At 55.4% G+C, this 22,035-nt stretch overlaps 3 protein-coding genes across 3 annotated transcripts; 2 read left to right on the forward strand and 1 right to left on the reverse strand.

Moving 5' to 3' along the window:
- Window positions 1-501: 501 nt before the first annotated feature.
- GUITHDRAFT_111803 (hypothetical protein) lies at window positions 502-2,162 on the reverse strand (the record flags this gene model as incomplete). The annotated part of the gene is made up of 14 exons (XM_005829165.1): window positions 502-542; window positions 591-648; window positions 761-857; window positions 914-976; window positions 1,037-1,103; window positions 1,150-1,218; window positions 1,269-1,318; window positions 1,370-1,428; window positions 1,475-1,552; window positions 1,599-1,669; window positions 1,719-1,777; window positions 1,838-1,947; window positions 1,995-2,100; window positions 2,137-2,162. The coding sequence occupies 14 exons, from the start codon at window positions 2,160-2,162 to the stop codon at window positions 502-504; spliced, it is 954 nt and encodes a 317-aa protein (XP_005829222.1).
- A 372-nt stretch (window positions 2,163-2,534) lies between these two features.
- Window positions 2,535-3,740, forward strand: GUITHDRAFT_111804 (hypothetical protein; the record flags this gene model as incomplete). The annotated part of the gene is made up of 1 exon (XM_005829166.1): window positions 2,535-3,740. One exon carries the CDS (start codon window positions 2,535-2,537, stop codon window positions 3,738-3,740), a length of 1,206 nt encoding a protein of 401 aa, XP_005829223.1.
- A 1,356-nt stretch (window positions 3,741-5,096) lies between these two features.
- Window positions 5,097-21,917, forward strand: GUITHDRAFT_141440 (hypothetical protein; the record flags this gene model as incomplete). Its single annotated transcript, XM_005829167.1, has 28 exons — window positions 5,097-5,153; window positions 5,300-5,335; window positions 5,462-6,132; window positions 6,181-6,228; window positions 6,391-6,487; window positions 6,548-6,646; window positions 6,816-6,849; window positions 6,899-7,454; window positions 7,586-7,753; window positions 7,807-7,838; window positions 8,024-8,107; window positions 8,152-8,332; window positions 8,387-8,487; window positions 8,545-8,928; window positions 8,988-9,269; window positions 9,438-9,521; window positions 9,695-9,805; window positions 9,852-9,937; window positions 9,993-15,830; window positions 15,883-16,037; window positions 16,090-16,694; window positions 16,740-16,832; window positions 16,885-17,210; window positions 17,273-17,329; window positions 17,383-17,615; window positions 17,780-18,288; window positions 18,391-18,498; window positions 18,553-21,917. 28 exons carry the CDS (start codon window positions 5,097-5,099, stop codon window positions 21,915-21,917), a joined length of 14,400 nt encoding a protein of 4,799 aa, XP_005829224.1.
- Between the last annotated feature and the right edge of the window lie 118 nt (window positions 21,918-22,035).

The raw sequence follows: 22,035 nt of genomic DNA on the forward strand, positions 1-22,035 counted from the left end.
CCCCCCCCCCCCCCCCCTCCCCCCCCCCGACCCTTTCCCTCTCCTGCACTTCTCCCTTTCTCCTGGCATTCGTTCCCTCCTCGCTCTATGACTCTCTCTCTCTCTCCTCTCCTCCCTTTCGCCCTCCTGCCTCCTCTCTCCCTGCCTCCTGCCTCCTGCCTCCCCCCTCCTGCCTCCCCTTCTCCTGGGGTGGCCCCTCCAACCTTCTCCTACGATTGCCAGCATGACAAAGTGGTGCAGGTACGGGGATGGCTGGATGCGAGCGACCACGAGCTCACACTCTGCGAGGCGAGCGCGAGTTTCCTGGTTTGCAGGAGGCTGACGATGCAGGAGCAGGTAACCGACATCATTGCCTCGCGTCCAGGAGAGACGCTGTACACAGGGTACCTCAAGGAGATCGGAGTCCTTCCCAGATGACAACAGAGGGGATAAAGTTGCTGACTTCATTCATGTTCGAGTTTCTCCTCACCGCAGCCTCTATGATACCGACTTTTGACTGTGCTAACTGCCACTCCGCAAGCTCTGTCCGACCACCAGGGCCCCTGCCAGGAGAAGTCACTACCAAGGCAGGACGATAGCAAGAGATTTACCGTCATCACCGGATGAGACGAACCTCGTTCCACTCGGATTGTAGTCCACCGCCCAAACCTGATGAAGGCAGAGGAGATTATTACGCAGCCCCCACAGCCCCCTCTCCTGCTGCCTTCCCCCTGCCGCCAACCTTCCTCGAACTCCTCCCTGGTCCGCTTCCGCCCTTCACCTGGTCGGTGTGTTCTTCGACAATTTGACTCAGCTGCCGTTGAGCAAGATCCCAAACTCGAACTTTCTTGTCACTCCCGCCGCTGATGCACTCTGGCCTGCATTCCGACTGCTCAACACCAAGAGCTCCCCGTCACCTCTGCTCATCTCCCACCTCGAAGGGTTGTGAGCAACCGACAACACCCATGAATCATGCCCAGGCAGCATCGCTGCGTTCCTGTACGTTCAACCTTCAGCCTTGGCCACTCACAATAGCTAAACTGTCGAGTTGTCTTACGTCTTTGCAGAAACGTCATGAATCATGATTGATTTGTCTTGGCTTCCCGTCAAAACGGTCTGAGAATCTAGCAAACGATCACGTTGGAAGCCATGCTTGCTCCACTGAAGCACCTGGGCTCCATGCAATCGACCTGACGGCACTGCTGTGCGCTTCCAGTTTCCGGATCAAGTTGCCGTTCTCTGCATGTCAAAACCATGAGACTCGCAAGTTTTCTGCTCATCCGATTGACCTGTGTCGAACAAGCTCACAACTCCATCATTGGATCCAGCAGCGATCATCCTAGGTATTTACGTGAACCCTCAATATTTCCAACCGAAAACATGTCAGGACCTGCCACAAGGACTGTAGGCTGTAGCCAGGATGAATCGTCCATCCGACTTGATGGTAGCCTACCAGGAACGAGGTTCAACGACTGTATGGGTGGTGGAAAGGAACCTCAGGCTTGTCTTCCTTGGAGTGAGTCTGATACACATTTATCTTCCCCGTCTGAGTTCCAGACGCTAACATCTCCCCCTACGAGACCAGTCATGCACGCGAGGTCTTGATAGGGTGTCCATACCGATGGGTGGAAGCAGACAGTCCATGTTTCAACAAGTCCAGGATCTATACTCCTCTGTACAGCTCTTTCCTCTGTGTTGCTGCTGTTACCATGAAGACACAAAGGTGTCAGGGCAAGTACCCAAATTCCATATTCTTATCCTCCCATCTAACGAGCTAACAGCGCACAGCTTGCCGTCCCTGCAAGCCAGGTTTGAGTACACAGAAGGGACCGGTGGAGTGATGCAGGCTGAAGCTTACTTCGTGGCTGACACAGAGACGACGCCAAGGAAATGACCAGGAAAGGTCGAGATGGGCTGAACTTCTATCTGCTGCATCTTTTCGCCGGAGTCTGAAGCCATTTTCCATACCTTGACAACACCATCATTGCTACCAACCACTCGACACTCCATCTTACCTTGACTGTCTCATCGATTGATCCGGAAATCAGCCTATCGTCCTGTGGCCATGAAAGTGCCCATATGCTATCCTCATGTAGCGCATTCTTTTTCTGAGTCTTGTAACTGGTCAAAGTACCCCGTCAGCGAAGGATCCGATACCGATCTAAATCCCTCCCCATGACCATTTCAAAGAACCATGATGGGGACAAGTGAACAGGAAACGAAACTAGTTAGAAGGAGGACGATGGGCGAAGTAAGATGGGCGAAGGAAACTTCGAGAATTTGGAGGGCGAGGGCGAGGGCGGGGACGAGGAACCATCTGGTCATGACCGAAACGATGGAGCGGCCATATGATGAAGGAGGGGGAGAGGAAGTACAGGTGCTGAGGAGAGGCAGAGGAGGAGCAAGGGGAAGGAAGGGTCATGCTGTACAGTAGATCCCAGCACCTCTCACTCCTTCCCGTCTCCCTCTTACCTCTGCATGCCGCCCCTGTCGCCCGCCGCCAACGGAGCCCACATCCCCCTTCAGACCGACCTCGAAAAACCTCCTCTGCAAACATGGCGGCGCTACCATCGCCGCCACAAGTGGCTGGGCAGCAGGCACCGCAGGAAGCTGCTCATGAGGTAGCGCACGATGCTGAAAGGGCGCATCCGAGCTCCTTCTCGTTGGAGTCAGCGCACGAGTATGCAGGACAAGCTGTGCCCCCGCTCAATGGTGGCGAGGGGGTCCTGTCTGATGGCCAAGCGGAAGATGCGAAGGTGGATGGCGATGGGACGAGGGTGAAGTCGAAGAGCTGGAACACGTCGGCAGACATCCGACTGATGCACTCTGCGAACGAGCCGACGGCAAGGGCTATCTTCAAGGGTTTTTTAGAAAATGAGGATAAGATCGACTCTCCAGCGAGGGGTCCTTTGAACGAGCAATTTTGGGTGACTGTGGCCGGCATTTTCAATGACCCAGGATATGCACCCAGCAACAAGTACCCTCAAGATCGAATTGTATCCTCCCTTCGTCCTGACATGATTCCTGATCCTCGGGACGCTACCTATCTTCGAGCTCAGTTCAGAAAACTTTGCTCTGCGTATCTATCAGCAAGAGAGTGGTACGAGAGGGACGCTAGAGGTGACGCGCACTTCTATGAATATTGCCATAGTGGAAATCAGAGCAAAAAAGACAGCAAGACCGGTCAAACGCGGAATAATCGGGTGATTTATTACTTTCACCTGCTGTACAAAGACGACCCAAATTTCCAATCGATCGCACGTGTGTACCAAAACAGCGCTAGGAGGTCCGGAGCTTCCGAAAAGAATGGATCTATCAGCGACAATGCTGAGTCAGGTCATAACGCGGGCATACAGAGCCATTCTTCCGGAGGACGAGGACTGATGCCCGTTTCGTCGACGATATCATGCGCTCCAGCTGACTTCGCGACAGAGGGGAGGATGCAGAGGCTTTCTAGCATGCACGCGCAAGACATGAACGTGAAGTGTGCCAAATCGATGGAGGAGGCGCTAGGCGTCCTCAGAGAGTTGGTGGCTGAGCGTCAGTCCAAGAAACGGCTGAGAGAGTCCCGCGAAAGCATCCGAAAGTCGTCGGAAATAACAGATGCAGTCACAAGGTTGCAGATGCAATTGCGTGAGCTGCGGCAGGACTTGGCGGTGGAGAATTTGGAAACGGAAGAGCGAAAGATATTGGAGAAACAAAAGCAGCTTGCTTTGAGTCAAATCCAAAAGCTCCAGCTTGAACTGGAATCAACAACATGATAGTGATAGTACTCGAGGCACGGCAGGCCAGAGAGATTGGAAGTACGGTAAACTGAGGCGAGAAGAGGGAATGGCAACGGTAATTGAATGAATTGAGAACACTGTTAGCTGGTGGTAGTACATGTGAATGGCATTAGCTTGACGGTCGACACAGTGAGTCAGAAGTTGCTATCTGAACAGTGGGCGCTCACTGTCATGGAGAATCCGATTGAATCGAACCGGGATTCCGACTCCGCGGGTGAGTTCAGCCGCCGCCGCCGGCCCGCCGCGGCGCTTGTGACGGCGAATCGGACTGTCGGAGGGCCGATCACCAGGCTGGCACTGAGTGCCTATGATAAGCCGCTGAAGTCATTCCGAACTTGCGTGCAGCGGCTCCGCGGCCACGAGGCTCACGGTACGCTGGTACGCCGTACCGGCGGTACGGTATGGTAAGCGCAAGGACCTCTTAGTCCTTCGAGTTGTGGCCGCGCCCCAACCTCCCCCGGGCGGCCGCTGGCCTGACCTACGGTACTTAGTACTCCGAGGCTGGCGGCACTGGGCTCCTAAGTTTATCTAAACCGCAGTGGTCTCACTGTCAGCCTCTGTCAGTGTTGCAGCGGCTGAGGTGCCCGGCCCCCCGGGCGGCCCGGGTGACGACTCACGCTTTGCACCACACTAAAGAAGTCTCGACGTCTTACGTCTCATGACCCGGATGATCGCAACTTAATGGTCACGGCCGCGGTGAACGGACTGTACTCTCAGCCGGGCTACTAGAATACTCCGGGGCCTGTAGTACCGTACGACGGTATCATATACGGTACGGTACCATGCGGGCCTACGGTACCATGAGAAGGCCCGTGAGGTGTGAACCAAGTCAGATTCCAATTCCGCAGATCACACGGCCGTCACGGTCATTCCGAATTACCCAGTTTAGCTCAAGGCTGACATAGGTAACTAAACGTCCTATCACCCCGGTCAAAGTTCACAAACAGAAAAAATTTCGTCCACCCCCCCACCCCGTCCCTATCTTGAAGGCTTGACAGGACAGATAGGTACTTGGAGGGGGTACAGTAGCTGGAATCAAAGGGGTGATGGGTGGTTCCATTGCCCAGAGGTTTTGAAGGCTAGATAAGAGGGGACGTGGCCCTTCCTGTGAGAGTGGTAGGGTGGTGTGTACGAATGGTGGGGTACTGCATATCTACTCCGAGTAGTGGGGGTGGGGTATAACTGCGGAAAACTTCGTGGTGGAAATAGAATATTTAAAAAATGACTTTTATCTGTGGCCCAAACTATTCATAAAAAGTTTTTAAAATCACTCAACTTCGGTCGTTCCTCTAATACATATTTTTATACTCCGTCTTAAAAACCTTTTAGAACATGTCTTTCGGAATCGGAATGGGAGGGCGCAATCGGCTGCAGGGTGGGTCCTGGCGGGTAGGTGGTGGTCACGGGTGGGGGTAAGGGGTACGGTGGTACAGAAAGTCGGGGTTGGGGGGTCTTGTGGTCAGTATGGGAAACAAAGAAACCCAGTTGTTTCACCCTACCCCCAAAATACCTGGGTTTGACACGGGTTATCACAGGTACCGTTCGAAGTTTTGACGGTGACGGTGGCGATGGTGGGAGCAAGGGGACATAGGGGACGACGAAGGAGAGGAACAGGAGGGTCGATGCTTGCTCGTACCACTGCTCCTCAACCTGGATACTCTACCTTGCTCCTGCTCATCTCTCTAGATCTACTTCAGACATCCTTCTCATATCATTGCACCAAACCGTCAACCAATCAGGCCAATTCAATCAGAGTCTGCGGTCTTCAGGCAGACGTGACGTCGGATGGCCAAACCATAAGCTACTATACAACCAATTCAGATGGATCGGAGCGACGAGATGCGATATTCAAGATTATACCGAATTATTTGAGAGAGATTGACATGGCAGAAAGGACAGTAGGGACGCAAGGCAGCGCCAAGATTAAGCATTCTGTCCAACAATTCTCCTCGCAAGACTATTCATGGCAAGCTTATCCAGCTACTTCAGCTACATCTCTGTACAAGTCAAACGAAACAGGCTGGCCTGAACAGAAGGATCCCAGTCTCAAGGTCATGCGTCATACGTTGTTTTCAGGACAGATCGATGGATCGACTATCGTGAACAAATACCAGATTGATGTCTTCACGTTCATGAACAACGGGACATGGGTAGACTTGACCACAAAGCAGCAAATGACTGTATACTGTGGCAATATTGCCATTGTGCAAAGTATCGAGAACTGGAATTTCTGCGGGAGGTCAACCCAGGCGCAAGCTGCTTGTGAATCAGGTGCTCAGGGCTCGGCGTTAGACCTGGGTATCAAGCTTGCTGGCGGGAACTCATGGACATCTCACAACATCTCGGGGAAGCAGGGTTTGCAATACAGGTAGGGGAAGGATGCTTGCTCTGATCCGTCTCTGACTTGATCCACAAGTTTCAAGACTAGTGTTGGGACTAAGAACATCATGAAACCCGGGACGAGGTTTGCCGCATCGCAAGATGGCAGTATTATGGTACTCTCAGTATGTCGAATAGCTCATCACGATTCTGATTTCTCCCTGTAGGTGATCAGAATTACAATCTCATGGATTCGCTAAATTCTTACTGCAAAAAATATTACAAGCCTGATTTGAGTAGTTACAAGCAAGACTCATACTTGCAATACTGCCGTTACCAAGATTGTGATCAACGTTCGTCAAACAAGTGCAAATACACTGATCAGAATGGCTTCTGTTATTCAGGTGATCTTCTTTTGGGAGAGTTGGCTCCAATTCATTCTAACGGCTTTCTTTCACATTCAGATGAAGCACAGGCATATTGCGAGCAAGCGAAGACTGATCCCAGGTGTTTCACGAACGCCTTCACTTTGTATGGTTTATGCACGGGTTATTACAATCCAGGTATTTCTATCTGCATACTTTTCTGTTTTTCCCTTGATGTTTGCAATTTTTAGTTCCTGCCGAGAGCCGGCCGCCCCCGAACACGAATGTTGGTTGGGCAAGAAACCAGCTAGCGGTTTTCATGAGCTTCTCTCAAGACTGCTCTTGATCTGAATATCGCCTTTTACAGACATGGGCCGAATATCCCAGCGACCAGAATCCAGGTACATCCTGTCCTAGTTTGAGGTGCTTTGTTGTTGATGATTCCCCAAGGTTCTTTCTGTGGTCTAGACCAGGGCGGATCCACCTACACCTCAAGCACGCAAGACTCCACTGCAGGCGCTTCATCAGTCTCATCCTCAAACCTGCAATGCTCGATAATCTCAGAAAGACTCCAGTGCAAGGCCCAGACATCCTGTACTTGGCAGACGGCGTGTGCTTGCATACCTTCGAAATGTTTGTGTGGAGACGACTGCTGCATTTCTGGTCGGTGTGACGACCAGTACAAGCTTGGGTGTGGAGCTATCGGTGATAGGACCACATGCAAGAGCACGACGGGCTGCAGCTGGCAGACTGCGTGCGGTTGTATTCCAAACTTGTGCCTCTGCGGAGATGACTGCTGCATCTTTGGAATCTGTCAGAGTGGTACACTGGCCACTTGTACTGAGCTCCCCACGTCGACGACCTGCTCTAAAGGCACGAATTGCAAGTATGAGAAGAGTTGCGGATGTATCCCTGCGGAATGCACATGCGGAGACAACTGCTGCATTTATAAGAACTGCACCCAACCGACTGCGAAGACTCAAAGCTGCCTCAAATTTGAAGTCACGTGAGTGAATGTTGATGCTGCTTCTGAGATGTCGCAGCGGATGTTGTGACTTTGACCGCTGAATGATGATCAGCAATGTGTTCAATGCAGCAAGTACTCGTTCATTGATGATGGATTTTGTGTTGCTTTAGGTTCAATGAGAAGGACGAGGGTCAGACGATGAACCTCAGGCTGCCCTACAACAATCATGTCGACTCTTACGCGTTTTCTTCTCTCCTTTGGGTGGGAGGAAATGGAGATATGGATGCAGACGGCATTGTCGACGCATTGGAAGGCAGCGACGACGCTGATGCTGATGGGTACAATTCTGCCATTCCTTGTAAAAAAATTCGTGTTTACTCTTTTCGTATAGGGTTCCCAATTTCATGGACGAAGATTCAGACGGTGATTGAACTCCGTTTGTTCTTCCCTTCCCATCTCGCCCTTCAACCATTGTGTTCCTCCTTCCCCGCCCCCCCCCCTCCATCTCGCCCATCAACTGTACCTTGTCTTGGTTCTTCTCTTGGCACTCTAGTCTTTGCGCTCCTCTGGTAGAGTTTACAGCCTTTCTGACCCAAGTCATCGCCCAGGGGATGGACTCAGAGACTCCACTGAGGGTGTGGGAGACGTTGACAACGATCAGATCCCCAACTTCCTCGACAACGACAGTGACGGTAGGTAACGTTACAAGATGTCGTTGGATGAGGCTCGGTTGCAGGCGACGGCATCTCCGATTACGAGGAAGGAGCAGCGACGTGCTATGGAGATGTGATTGACTTTGACCATGATGGAGTGCCGGATTACCTCGACGAAGACAGCGACAACGATGGGATCTCTGACAAGAAGGAGAGTCAAAACGTCCCCCGCGATCCTGACGGCGATGGGATGCCGAATTGGAGGTACTCGAGCTCGAGGACGAGGATGGTTGTCCAGTGATGCTCATGATCTTGTAGAGATCTCGACTCGGACAACGACAATCTTCTTGATTCGTATGAGGGGATCGGAGATCCCGACGGTGACGGTATTCCAAACTTCCTCGACAAGGACAGTGATGGTGAAACCCATCTCTTCCCTCCATGCTCGTGCGTTGACTCGCCGCTACTTGTTGTAGGCGATTCGATCCCTGACATCGTTGAGGGATCGGGTGACGTGGACAAAGACGGGATCCCCAACTTCCTGGACCTTGACAGTGACAGTAAGGATGCCCTTGAAGTCATCACCCGACTTTCTGACCCTCTGACCTCAGACGACATGATACCCGACGTGGAAGAAGGCACATCAGACATGGACAAGGACGGCATACCCAACTACCTTGACATGGACAGCGACGGGGACGGGATCCTGGACTCTATCGAGACTAACAAGACAGGGGCCAACGGGGCCCCTAGGTACCTCAACTTGGACTCAGACGGGGACACGCTGCCGGATAGCAAGGAAGGGCTTCAGGATCCGGATGGAGATGGCATCCCTAACTGCTACGATCTTGACAGCGACGGTGAAGCATCGTCGGGCCGTGCCCGCTAACTTGTTCCTTCTGACGGCTCTGCTGGGCAGGCGACGAACTCCTGGACGAGTACGAGTACAACATCACCATCGTGCTGAGGAATGCCAGCTTGCAGGATGAGGACAGAGATGGGCTGCCCAACTGGGTAGACACGGATTCCGACGGAGACGGCGTCCCTGATGCGATCGAAAAAGCTCACCATATAAACAGTGAAGGTGTACCCGCTTTCCTCGACCCTCTCTATCCCAACCAAGAGAACACAATCTGCGTTTCGAGGTGCCCCGCGCCTCTCCCCAACAGGTCCAACGGAGCCGATCTCGATTCTGACAACGGTGAGTGGAGGACGTGACTTGTTGTCTTGCATGCTACCATGCTCTCACGTTTCCTCACCCTGTTGATGGTGCACCCTTGCTCAATCTTCTCCCCCATCCTCTCCATTGCTTTCCTCCTCGTCTGCATGCTTGATAGGATCATCTTCCGCTGAGCTGAACTGCTTGTAGATGGTCTACCGGACGAAGTTGAAGGAACCGTTGACACAGACGGCGACGGCCTTAGAGACTATGAGGATCCTGACTCAGACAATGGTGACGCTGACCGCTTTCATCCTTTTCTCTCTCTTTTCTCGTGTCTTCTTCCCTCCTTATTTCCCTGCCTCATCCCTTTCCCCTCGAAGCCCATCGCGTCTTTCCATCCTCATCCACATACTTGGCCTCAGGCCTCCTTTCTTCATTCTCCTTCGCTCACTCGATGCCATCAGATGGCATTCTGGACTGGGACGAGGCAGGAAAGGAGTACCAACAGACCAAGGTATGCTGCCATGACACAGACGGCAACGGCATACCCGACTTTCGCGATCTGGACTCTGACGGTGAGCACGAGGCTTGACGGTCCGCCTGGCTGATGAAGTTGACAAGGGGATGGGATCGGCGACGATGTAGAGGGTGCTGAGGATACGGATGGGGATGGGATACCCAACTACCGCGACCTAGACTCTGACAACGTGAGTGCTTCTGCAGCAAGTGATGATGTACTGACTTCTCCTCTCCTCCTCTCAGGATGGAACTCCTGACATCGACGAGAGCGAGTCGGAGGACAAGAACCGCAACCAAATCATCGACTTCCTCGACCCTGAGGTCACCTGCTCTAGACACTACACGCATCAGATCTGGAAAAATGCTTCTCGCGCCACCGACGTGCAGCAAGTGAGCTGCAGCGACTCTGTTGCCAACGGAGGGATCTTGTGCGAGAAAGGAGAAGACTCCTGTACCAAATCGATCGATCGCTTTCACGGCAAGGTCGGACAGATCTACACTGTCCTCTGCCCTGCCACTTGCTCCTACCAGGCTGTGTATGGGCCCGCAAGTCTCGACGGAGGGAAGCCTTGCTCTTTCTCCTCCGGCGCTCAAGTCGCTTTCCTCGATGCCTCCTCCATCTGTGGAGCTGGGCTCGCGATGGGAGTACTACGGTATGGTGTGACTGGTGTGTTCTCTTTCCAGCTCGTCGAGCCGGTGGAATCATATCCAGCATGCAAGAACATGCCCGTACAGTCGCCTGCTCCTCCCTACTCCGCGGAGACTCTAAGCTTCAGCTGGCCGCAATGGAACTTGTCAAACTCTCCCTCCATGATCAGCTCTTACGGCAGCGCTGCTAGCTGCTGCAACTACTCCACATCCACTGCCAACACGACGGCAACGCCGGACGGAGGCGGATGCTGCGCAATCCAACGGTTCCGTCAGCGATGGGTGGGATCGGCATGGGTGGGAGTCAGAGCCTTTCAGATCCTCCCGGACACCTACGTGGGAGGGTGCGGGGCACATGCCACAGAGAAGCTCTGCCGGGCAGATGCCGGCTGCGACTACAAGTCGACCTGCGGATGCTTCACGAAGGGTTGCGGATGCAACAACGAGCTGTGCTGTGTGAAAGGGAGGAACGACACGCAGGGGGAGGTGCCGCTCTGTGTAGATCGGTGCAGCCCCCTTGACATCGTCCCCAAGAACGTCACCACCTGGCCGATCAACCTGACTACCTCACTCGGCCCCTCGGCTGCCCCAGCTGCCTTCCTGGTCAACCTCAGCACGAGGCCAGCTGACACGGTCTTTGTCAGGGTCTCGAGCGAGCAGTGCCAACTCAACGTGACGGAGGGCAGCGATTTGATCTTCACTCAGAACAACTGGAGCGATGCCAAGGAGGTCCTGGTGAACGGGCGAGCATGTACTGGAGGGTCCGAAGACTCTGAGACACACAGGACATACGAGGTCTCGCTGTCGGTAACCAGCTCGGACGAAGAGTACCACCTTATCCCGGTGCCGGGTGTTCCCATCACCATCCTTTCCACTGCATGTCCTCCCCTAAAGATCCCGCAAGGTGTCGTCGTCGTGTCCTCCAGCGGCAGCACCGGCGGCGGCGTGCCGGATCCCAGCTTCATCCTCATTCTGAACTACTACTGCCGCCGCTACTACCAGGAGGAAGACAACGTCGACCAAGCCGAGCACTACTTGAGCAAGTGCAAGGCACAGGACTGCGATCAGAGGATGGAGAAGATAGGGTGTCCGTACACAGACCAGAACGGCTTCTGCTATGCCGAGTCAGGAATCGCCTACTGCTCATCCCATCCCACCGACCCTCGCTGCTATGTGGGCGTTAAGTCCCTCTATGGACAGTGCGCAAACCTCGTCTACTACCTGCAAGGCAACAGCTCTGCCGAACAGACAACTTCCAAGACCTGCCCCAACCAGGCAGGAGCAACGTGTGAGCTCAAGTGCGAGGAAGGGAAGGTCCCCCAGGACACGGTTAAGCTGCAATGTAACGCTGCCACAAGGCAGTGGGAGGGGAAGATGCCCTCCTGCTCATGCTCCTCGGGATACTACACCTCTGCCTCGTCCTGCGTCCCCTGCTCCACGTACAGCTGCTCCACTGGCTACTACAGGTCAGCCTGCAGCCAGGACAAGGACTCTGTGTGTGTCCCCTGTACAAAGAAGCCAGAAAACGCAGAATTTTCACGCACTACGGATCAGCTCAAGGATGATTCCTGCCCATGGTCGTGCTCGACCGGCTACTGGCGATCAGGAGATGTCTGCAAGACATGCTCTCGCTTCGTGTGCCCCATCGGGCAATACAGAGGCGCCTGCACCTCAACTGCCGATGCATCTTGCGTGCCATGCACAGATAGCAAACCGGCGCATGCTGTCTGGTCGAGTGCAGGATCGCCCTTCGACAAGGACAACTGTCAGTGGACGTGCGATACTGGGTTCTTCCTCGATTCCTCCAACAAGCTCTGCGTCACCGACATTCTGCACTCTCTCGTAGTGGATGTGCCTGACACAGACATATCCGAGGCAGGGAAGACGACGACGATCAAGGTCAAGCTCTCAAGACCTCCAACCTCAACTGTAACAGTGAAGTTTGCTGACAACTCTCATGTCCGAGCCTCGTTGAACAGCTTTGACTTCGACAGCAGCAACTGGAATACTTCCATCACCATCGTCGTTTCCGCGGTTGACGATTCCATCCGTCAGGGTCCACATAGCAGCTCCATCATCATCACAACCTCAAGCGATGACTCTGACTGGGACTTCAGTAACCCTCGAACTGTTTCGTTCAACATCGCAGACAACGATTGTTCCAGCCTACGACTCTCGCAGTTTGCTAAATTGTTGGATTGTCAGACCACGTACGGGCTCAACTGCTCCATCACGTGCAAGCAAGGGTACGAGCCCTCCAACATCACAACCTTGAGCTGCACCCCGACAGACTGGGATCGACTCCCTCCCTCATGCTCTCAGTGCTCTTCCAACTACTTCCAGGGAGCTGGCAAGGAGTGTCTCCGATGCTCTGAAGGTCCGTGCGCAATCGGGTACTACAGGGGCCCATGCCAGGACCAGGCGGACGCGGATTGCCGCCCATGTACCAACCCGCTTCCTCTCAACAGCCGCTACATCAGCAGCGGCTCTCCCCCGTCGGAGAACAACTGCCAGTGGGCTTGCAACCAAGGGTACGACCAGCACAACACCTCCTGCGTCCTGATGCCTCAGCCTCGTCTCGATGTCATCACGAAGAATATCAGCACCTCGGAGCAGGTCGGCAGCAATCCAGCCTGGTTCCAGCTGCGCCTGTCCAGGGCACCGACGAGCGACGTGACAGTGCGGGTGCAAGTGGACAGCCACCTCACGAATGTTGGGAGCGCCGTCTACACCTTCACATCTGCCAATTACCTCAACTACCAGGACCTCTTCCTGTACGCTGTTGACGACCACATCTATCAGGGCCTCCATAGCGGCACCTTCTACCTCTCCATCGTCACAGACGACATCCTGTACAAGTCCATCGGGCCGTTGAACTTCTCAGTGGACATCATCGACAACGATTGCCGCGAGCTCACTGCCCCGCTGCGAGGAAAGATCGTCTCCTGCAACAACTCCTTTCAGGGCTCCTGCGTCTTCGAGTGCGACGAGGGATACGCTCCCATCGGTCAGATCCAGCTCACCTGCCTGCCCGACCTGGCCCGTTGGTCCCAGCTCCCTCCCACCTGCTCCTCTTGCGCTCCGGAGTACTTCCTCAATGGAGGGGCATGCAATCCTTGCAACCAGTCGGCTTGTCCTCCCGGCACGTACAGAAGCGCGTGCGGCGCCATGGAAGACAGCTACTGCCAAGTGTGCACGCAGAAGCCCAACAGCTCTAGATTCGTTTCCGCGGCCAACCCGATCAACGCAGACAACTGCGGCTGGGGATGTAACCCCGGTTACTACCAGTCGGGCAAGACGTGCAGCCCCTGCTCGACTAGCACGTGCCCAGCTGGGCAATACCGGACTGGGTGTAAGCAGGTGGGCTCTTTGAAAGATTCCACCTGTGTGCCCTGCACGAACCAGATCCCAACCAACAGCAACTACTCGAGCCCCGGGCAGCCGTTTGACAGCAACAACTGCGGTTGGACCTGCAACAAGGGATACTACAAGAACTCCAGCGACCTCTGCACCCCTGACGTCATCCCTGCTGTGGTGGTGGACAGGAGCAACATCCCGACTCTGAGCGAGGCCTCAGACAAGGTGTCTGCCTCTATTCCCGTCAAGCTCTCCAAGGCGCCTTCTGCTGACGTCACCATCACCCTGACCTCCTCTGATGCTCTCATCCTCTCCTCTCCGACAGTGTTGACCTTCACGTCGACAAACTGGAACGTAGAGCAGATGGTCGTGGTACTGCCTTACAACGACCAGATCAAGCAGGGGACACACAGTGGGAATGTCTCGTTCTCCGTCGCTTCTACAGACTCTGGCTACAACCAGATCTCTGTGGACCAGCTGACGGTCAGCGTCCTGGATAACGACTGCCAACCTCTGAAGGCTCCTCCCAACTCTTCCTTGGTTGTGTGCAACAGCTATTATGGGGGCGAGTGTACCATCCAGTGTGACGTGGGAAGGAGCCCGAGCGAACCTTACACAATGATCTGTCTCTCGTCAACAGCGGACTGGAGCAGGGAGATGGTCGACTGCTCCTCTTGTGCTCAGGGCTATTACTCCTCAGGAGCAGGCTGCGTCGCATGCAGCCTTTCCACCTGCCCTCTTGGCACCTATCAGGTCAGTTGCACACCAAACACACAGCCATCTTGTGTTGCATGCACAAACAAACCTGCCAACTCCATCTACACCTCCGCGGGGACCCCGTACAACAGAAACAACTGCTCCTGGACATGTGAAGGGAATTTCTGGAAGTCAGGATCCCATTGCCTTCCTTGCTCTTCCTCCCCCTGCCCCGTTGGGACTTATCGCACCTCCTGCTCTAAAGAACAGGACAGCAACTGCACTGCGTGCATCAATGCCTTGCCTGCTAACGCCCGCTACACGACATCAGGCGATAGCAACAACCAGTGCTCTTGGCTGTGCAACGACGGCTACCTGTTCAACGAGAGCACGGCCGCTTGTCAGGTGCGAGGGACGGCTGGTCTCATCGTTACCCCTGTGGTGATGAAGACTGGGGAGGACCCCAACAGCCCGCCAGCTGAGTTTGACATTCGCTTGTCATCGCTCCCCATGGGCCCTGTCAACCTGACCCTCAATGCGCTGTCACAGTTCTACCCGATCGAGCCAGTCGGAGTGACCTTCGACGAGACCAACTGGAGCAAGCCCTACCGCGTCAGGGTCAAGGCTGTTCCCAACGACGTGCCGCAAGGTTTCCACTCGGGGGACGTGCTGGTCAGCATCCGGACGACCGACTTTCTCTACAGCCAGCTGGCTGACAAGAGGGTGGAGATTCAGATCGAGGAGGACATGTGCCCTCCTGTCCGCAGCAAGGGCAACCTCTACGTCGCCTCCTGCAACCGCAGCATCGATGGGATATGCAGCATGCGATGTGGGGAGGGCTACGAGCCGGACCGGACTGTCATGCTGCAGTGCGTGAGGACGGTGGAGGGCACGAGCTGGGACAGCACTCCTCCCTCCTGCTCGCAGTGCACCAAAGACTACTTCCTCAACGGCTCGGTCTGCGTGCCGTGCAACCTGGCTGAATGCCCTGCGGGCTTCTTCCGAGGGCCGTGCATGGCCCCGACAGGAGGCCTGTGCTACCCCTGCTCCTCACTGATCCCGTCAAACGCGGAGTTTGTGACAGGAGGGTATCCTTCCTACCTCGACAACTGCAAATGGAAATGCAAGAAGGGATACTTCCTTGACACGACCTACGGCCTTGACTGCGTCCCCAACGTGACTGTAGGGATCGATATCAATGTCATCGGATCCCAGACGGGGGAGTCGTCCAGCTACGGACCAGCAGTGCTGGAGTTTGTGCTCACCGAAGAGCCAAAGGACTTTGTCACCATCTTCTTTCGTTACTCATCCTCCCAGCTCCAGCAGCCGCAGCCAGGCTCTTTGACCTTCCAGAAGTCCAGCTGGAACACAGCTCAGAAGGTGATTCTGTCAGGCTGTACCTGTTTGGCACCTCACTGACCGTTCCTGACAGATCTCAGTGCTGGCTGTCGACGACGTTGTTTACGAGGGGCTCCACTCCAGCAGGGTAATCACCGAGGTTTACAGCAGTGACGTCAGGTACAACGGGATGTCAGTCCCGGAGATCTCGATCTCGATCCACGACAACGACTGCCCTCCGCTGCCCATGTATGCTCCCTGTGCTCTTGCCCCACCTGTCGCTTACTTGTCTCCCTCCCAGATCCGCCAACGTGCAAGTAGTATCGGCGTCCTGCTCTTACAGTTGTACCCTCCAGTGCGCTCAAGGCTACTCCCAGTCAGGCCCTGTGACTGTCGCCTGCAACGCTGCCAAGGGTGTCTGGGAGGGTGACCTACCCAACTGCACTACCTGCAAGGAGGGGTACTACCTCTCCCGGGGCTCCTGTACCCCCTGCTCCACCGACGAGTGCCCCATCGGGCAGTACCGAGGGGCGTGCGGCGGGACAAGAGACTCCGCTTGCCAGGCCTGCACCTCTGAGATGGGCAACATCAAGTTCGTAGGTAGCGGTATCCCTTACAACAACAACTCTTGCCCGTGGGAGTGCGTGTACGGCTACAACCTCGTCAACGGTACCTGCACCCAGGTCCCGACCCCCACCAACGTCATCCGAGACCCTACAGACTCTGACAACGACGGGATCCCGGACAACGTGGAGACGAAGACGAGGGACAGCGACCATGACGGGATCCCAGACTACCTGGATCTTGACTCTGACAACGATGGTATCCCGGATGCTGTGGAGACTGCGGTCGATACGGATGGAGATGGCTTCCCTGACTATCGAGATGTCGATTCTGACAATGATGGTGAGGGAAGCAGAAGAGCGAGTGAGTGCTGACCTGGTTCTTCAGGGATCCCCGACGAGGTCGAAGGGCTAGAGGACTCCGACGGGGATGGCCGGCCCAACTATCGGGACATGGACAGTGATGGCGATGGGATCAGCGGTAAAAGCTCTCTATCATGACCGCTCTTGTTTCCTGAAGTTGCAAACTGCAGATCTCATCGAGGGTGTCGAAGACTCTAACGACAACGGGATCCCCAACTACCTCGACCTGGACAGTGACGGTGACGGCATCCCGGACTCACTTGAGGGCCTGTCGGATGTTGACGGCGACGGGATTCCAGCGTTCCTTGACTTGGATTCGGACGGAGATGGCATCCTGGATGTCGTAGAGAAGTCCCCAGATGTGCAGGAGATAGACGACTCGACCAACAACAACCCGGTGGACACTGACAACGACGGGATTCCCGACTTCTTAGATCGCGATTCTGACAACGATGGAGTGCCTGACGTGCTTGAAGGGTTGGGTGACCCCGACAAGGTAGGAAATGTGGAGAGAAGACAGTTTGCCGTGGGCGAAGATTGACTGTGGCGGTGGAACAGGACGGGGTTCCGAACTTCAGGGACGATGATTCAGACAACGATGGCATCGGAGATAAGGTAGCCCATGGAAGGTTGCCTGCCCCTTTACTGACCTTGGGCGATCGTTGCAGGTTGAAGGGATCATGGACTATGACCACGACGGCGTCCCAGACCGACTGGATCTGGACACTGACAACGATGGACTTCTGGATCGAGTGGAGGGAGTTCCGGCATGGAGAGATGCGGCGGTCATTCCGGTCCCCAAGGACCAGAAGGATTCCGATGGGGATGGAATAGCAGATATCATCGAAGGTGACACTGACGTCGACAACGACGGTATCCCCAACTACTTGGATCTTGACAGGTACCCCCTCTCCCTCCACCTCTTCCTCTTATTCCTCTTCTTCCCGCTGCAACCCCTTGCTCTTCCCCCTCCGATGATCCAGTTCCCCTCCCATTGTCGACTCGCCCTCCCTCTCCTCTCGCCTCTAGTTGATCGCATCCCTATTCTGACGCTCCTCTCTTTAGCGATGGCGATGGGATTCCCGACAAGAACGAGACAGCGGCAGACGGACCGGACAAGGACGGCATCCCCAACTTCCTTGACCTTGACAGCGATGGAGATGGGATCACCGACTATGTGGAGGGAGCAGGAGACCAGGACGGCGACGGGATCCCCAACTACCTTGACATCGACTCCGATGGCGACGGCATTCTTGACTCGCACGAGTGTCAGTGTACGATAGTGAAGGGGCTCAACTACTCCAGGAACCCACAGGACTACGATGCTGACGGCGTTCCCAACTACCTGGACTTGGACTCAGGTGAGGGCTGCTTGGGTGGCTGGCAGGGGATTGATGACGTGGCAGACAACGACGGGATCCTGGACGAGGTGGAGGGAGAAGCTGATAGCAACGGCAATGGGCAGCCGGACTACCTGGACCCTGTGACTTCGATCAAGGGACGAGCTGCAAGTATGGACGCCGACGGCGATGGCATCCCGGACGCCGTGGAAGGGACGGATGACTTTGATAAAGGTGAGTTGGAGGGGAAAGAGCGGGCAGGGGAGAGAGGAAGAGGAAGCGGAGGGGAGGGGGATGAGTGTGGGGGCGACTTGATGGGGCAAGTTTGTGTGTCAGATTCTGACGCTGCCAATCTAGACGGAATACCCAACTATCTCGACCTGGACAGCGATGGCGATGGGATATCAGACATGCAGGAGGGCACAGGAGACTTGGATGCGGACGGTACGCTTGCTCGTTGCCTGCTAGTGAGGAAGTCTTTTCTGATCCTGGCAACAGGTCTGCCGGACTTCCTGGACCCAGTCTTCAATCAGCAGCAGCCCCTAATCTGCAGAAGCCCTGGTTGCCGAAAACTGGGAGTGAATTTCGATCTCGTGGATCAGCAAACGCAAAAGATGTCGAGCTTGGAATACGTGGCAGCGGTGCTGGTGCTGGTGCTTGTCCCTCTAATCGTGTGCTACTGCCAGTGTTTCGTGGTGGCCTGTTCGAAGAGTGCGAAGCAGATCTGCGTGCACTGCTGTGAGAACATCTCGGTGTGCCATGGCAAGGTTGTCAGGCTGAGATTCGATCCGATATGCTATCATCTGTGGGGAGATCAGAGTGAACTGATTGAAGATCTGCGGCAAGAGATCTGCGAGTCGATGAACCTGGCCAAGACGCAGGTGACGATCAGACCCGAAGCCTTCAACAGGGACGCTGTCTCTCTCACTGTGAAGCTGCTGTGTTGGAAACAGGCTGACCGGCTCTTCAAGAGGAGGACAGGGTTCATTCTCAAGGAAGAGAACAAGGAGGATCCGGATGGTGACGATGACTGGAGAAGGACGAAGACGGGGCAGATCTCGACCGTTATGCATCAGGAGTTGTCGAATGAGAAAAGTCCCTTGAGGACCGGCAAATGTTCCGCTCACATCCAGGAGATAGGGGTGCTGGAGTTTGACGACCCTCAGTTGCTCTGCGGCTCCTGTGACAGGGACCGGCGGAGTTGTCGTTGCAAGTGCGAGGTCTGTGGAGACAAGAAGTCAGGCTGTGCGGTCGATTGTGTGAACTACTGCCATGTTTGCAATGAGCCCATGAGCATGTGTACCTCTGGAAAGATCCTTGTATCGTTCAAGGACAAGCAATTCACTGACAAGACAGGCAACCTGAAAGACTTGCGAGATGTAGTCTGCAACAGATTGAAGCTGCACCCTCTGCAGGTCTTGTTCTCTTCACCCTCAGTCACGGACGGTGGGGAGCTGGTCATGCAGATGAAGAGCATGCGATCGATGACGCGCATCCTCGAGAGCCTCAAACTGAGGATTGACCTCGGGAACTGCAACGTCTGCGACTCGCGCAGCGACAAGGTGCTGGTTCAGGATTTCATGGACCTCTACCACAAGAGCGAGAGCGCAGCCGATGGGTCCATATTAGAAGGGATCGAGTCAGCTCGCAGTTTGGACGACATGGTTGACTTGACAACCTCGGCGAGGAAAGGTTATAATATGCTCTCTCAGTCTTGCTTCGTCGACTGCGACCTTCAGTACAAGGACCACAACTACTTCTCTACCCTTGACAAGAACCTTTCTGTAGCCTACGTGTTCGATACTGCCGAGATCTTTTCAAGCAACGCCTCTGCCAAGTCTCGCCTTGAACCTACCGCCAAGGAAGATGATCTGCCGTCCTTCATTCTCAAGGATGGGCAGGAGAACAACCTTGCTCTTCGCAGATCGATGGACGCCCCACAAAACGGATCGACCAAACGCAGTTTGGCAGAGGCCACGGCTGCTTCGCCTGAGGAAATGATAATATCCTCACTTCCTGGCCAGATAGAAGGAGAGCTTGCGGGTGGTGCAATGGATCAGACATCCCACTCTCCCAACGAGACTTTCGGAGAGGATCCCCACGGGGAGATCGCAGCTCCGTTGCCAAGGATCATTCCCTTTCACCTCCCCAACCCCAGGGCTCTGCCATCCTCCACTCCCAGTCCCAGGATGCAAAGAGCTCTGCCGTCGCCCAGGCAGATTCTGCAGCCTGGCGACAAGCTGCTGTCACAAGGCTGGTCCAGCTTCTCCAGTGAGACGGGCTCCAATGAAAGCCGGAGCCTGGGGACTGCTCAGAGCGACTTGGAGAAGCAGAGATCAGACGGGGAGGAAGGAGCGGGTCTGCGAGGTCTGATGGCGGATCTCGGAGGGGGCCCGAACGGGCTGGATCAAGGAGCCGGAGGAAGAGGAGGAGCAGAGGGCCTGCGGGGCTTGGCAGCAGGCACCGGAGGAGATCAGAACGGGTCTGGTGACGAAAGGGGAATGGAGGAGGCAACGGCGGCAGCGGCGGCGGCGGCGGCGGCGGCGGCAGCAGCAGCAAGGAAGGCAGGGAAAGGAGGAGCAGGAGGCGGACAGGAAGGAGGAGGCATGCGGGGCTTGGGGGCAGGGACCGGAGGAGATCAGAACGGGCTGGATCAAGGAGCCGGAGGAAGAGGAGGAGCAGGAGGAGCAGAAGGCATGCGGGGCTTGGCAGCAGGCACCGGAGGAGATCAGAACGGGTCTGGTGACGAAAGGGGAATGGAGGAGGCAACGGCGGCAGCGGCGGCGGCGGCGGCGGCGGCAGCAGCAGCAGCAGCAGCAAGGAAGGCAGGGAAAGGAGGAGCAGGAGGCGGACAGGAAGGAGGAGGCATGCGGGGCTTGGGGGCAGGGACCGGGGAGGATCAGAGCAGGTCGCAGTCAGGTCAAGAAAGTGGAGCCGGAGCGAGAGCAGGAGCAAGTGCCGGAGAAGGGAAGAGGAGGGTGGAGACAGCATTTGGCTCGGAGGTAGTGAGCGACAGGTCGTCTGGAGGGGTGCGGATCGTCGAGCTCAACCCTCACACTCATCCTGCTCTGGATCAAGACGGAGAGAAGAGGTCAAGGGGGTTCAAGCTTGGAGCGTCGGGGCTGGAGAACGTTAGCTCTCCCGTCCCCGAGGCCACAAGGCTGATACCCTCCCCTCTCCCGCGTCCCTTCCCGCTCGATAGCCCGATCGTCACGCTTGCTACCAACGGGATGCTGACTTCCTCCTCGTCAACCTCCAGCCGGGGACATGAGATCGGAGTTGCCAGGGTGTTACAGACGACGGTAGCCCTGGAGTCCTCCCAGCTGCTCTTGGCTGCCACGAGCGTCGAGTCTCAGGGGACCGTCCAGTCAGCGTCTGAGAGACATAGAGGGAGCAACGTGAGCCAGGAATCCTTCGGCAGCGCCGACATCAACGAAAACTTGTCAAGCTCGATGGAGATCTCGAAGCCGACGATGAAGAACCTTGAGATCGCAATGAAACGTCAGAAGTTGGCAAAGACCGTGCTGGTATCGAACAAGCAGAACATCAACTTGCAGACTGCCGGGCACGTGGGGGTTCAGATCACCAGGGACCCACCCTATGAGGTGCTTCAGGTGGACGACCTGGTGGACAAGAACTTCTTGAAGCAGAAGGAGGTCGGGTACTCGAACAAGCAGGTGCTGCCAGGAGACTTCCTCCTCGCCATCGACGGGGTGTCCGTGACGCACAAGAGGATCGACGAAGTACATGCGATGCTCATGGGGATGATTTACACTCAAGTCGAGCTGAAGTTCCAGAGGCCCAAGACAGGGCAGACGTTCCCGGTGACTGCGCTAAGGCATCGCATCCATGAGTTCGGATGATGTGAAAGGGAGCCAGCGGGGGAGGACAGGAGGAGTTTTGCTGGGATTTTGTGATTCGTGTCAGTAATGGTCTGAAGTGATGTGGAGCGTTGAAAGTGTGTTCTGGACATGTTTTTGA

The sequence above is a fragment of the Guillardia theta genome, assembly GCF_000315625.1.
Source record: "Guillardia theta CCMP2712 unplaced genomic scaffold GUITHscaffold_54, whole genome shotgun sequence".
Lineage (NCBI taxonomy): Eukaryota > Cryptophyceae > Pyrenomonadales > Geminigeraceae > Guillardia > Guillardia theta.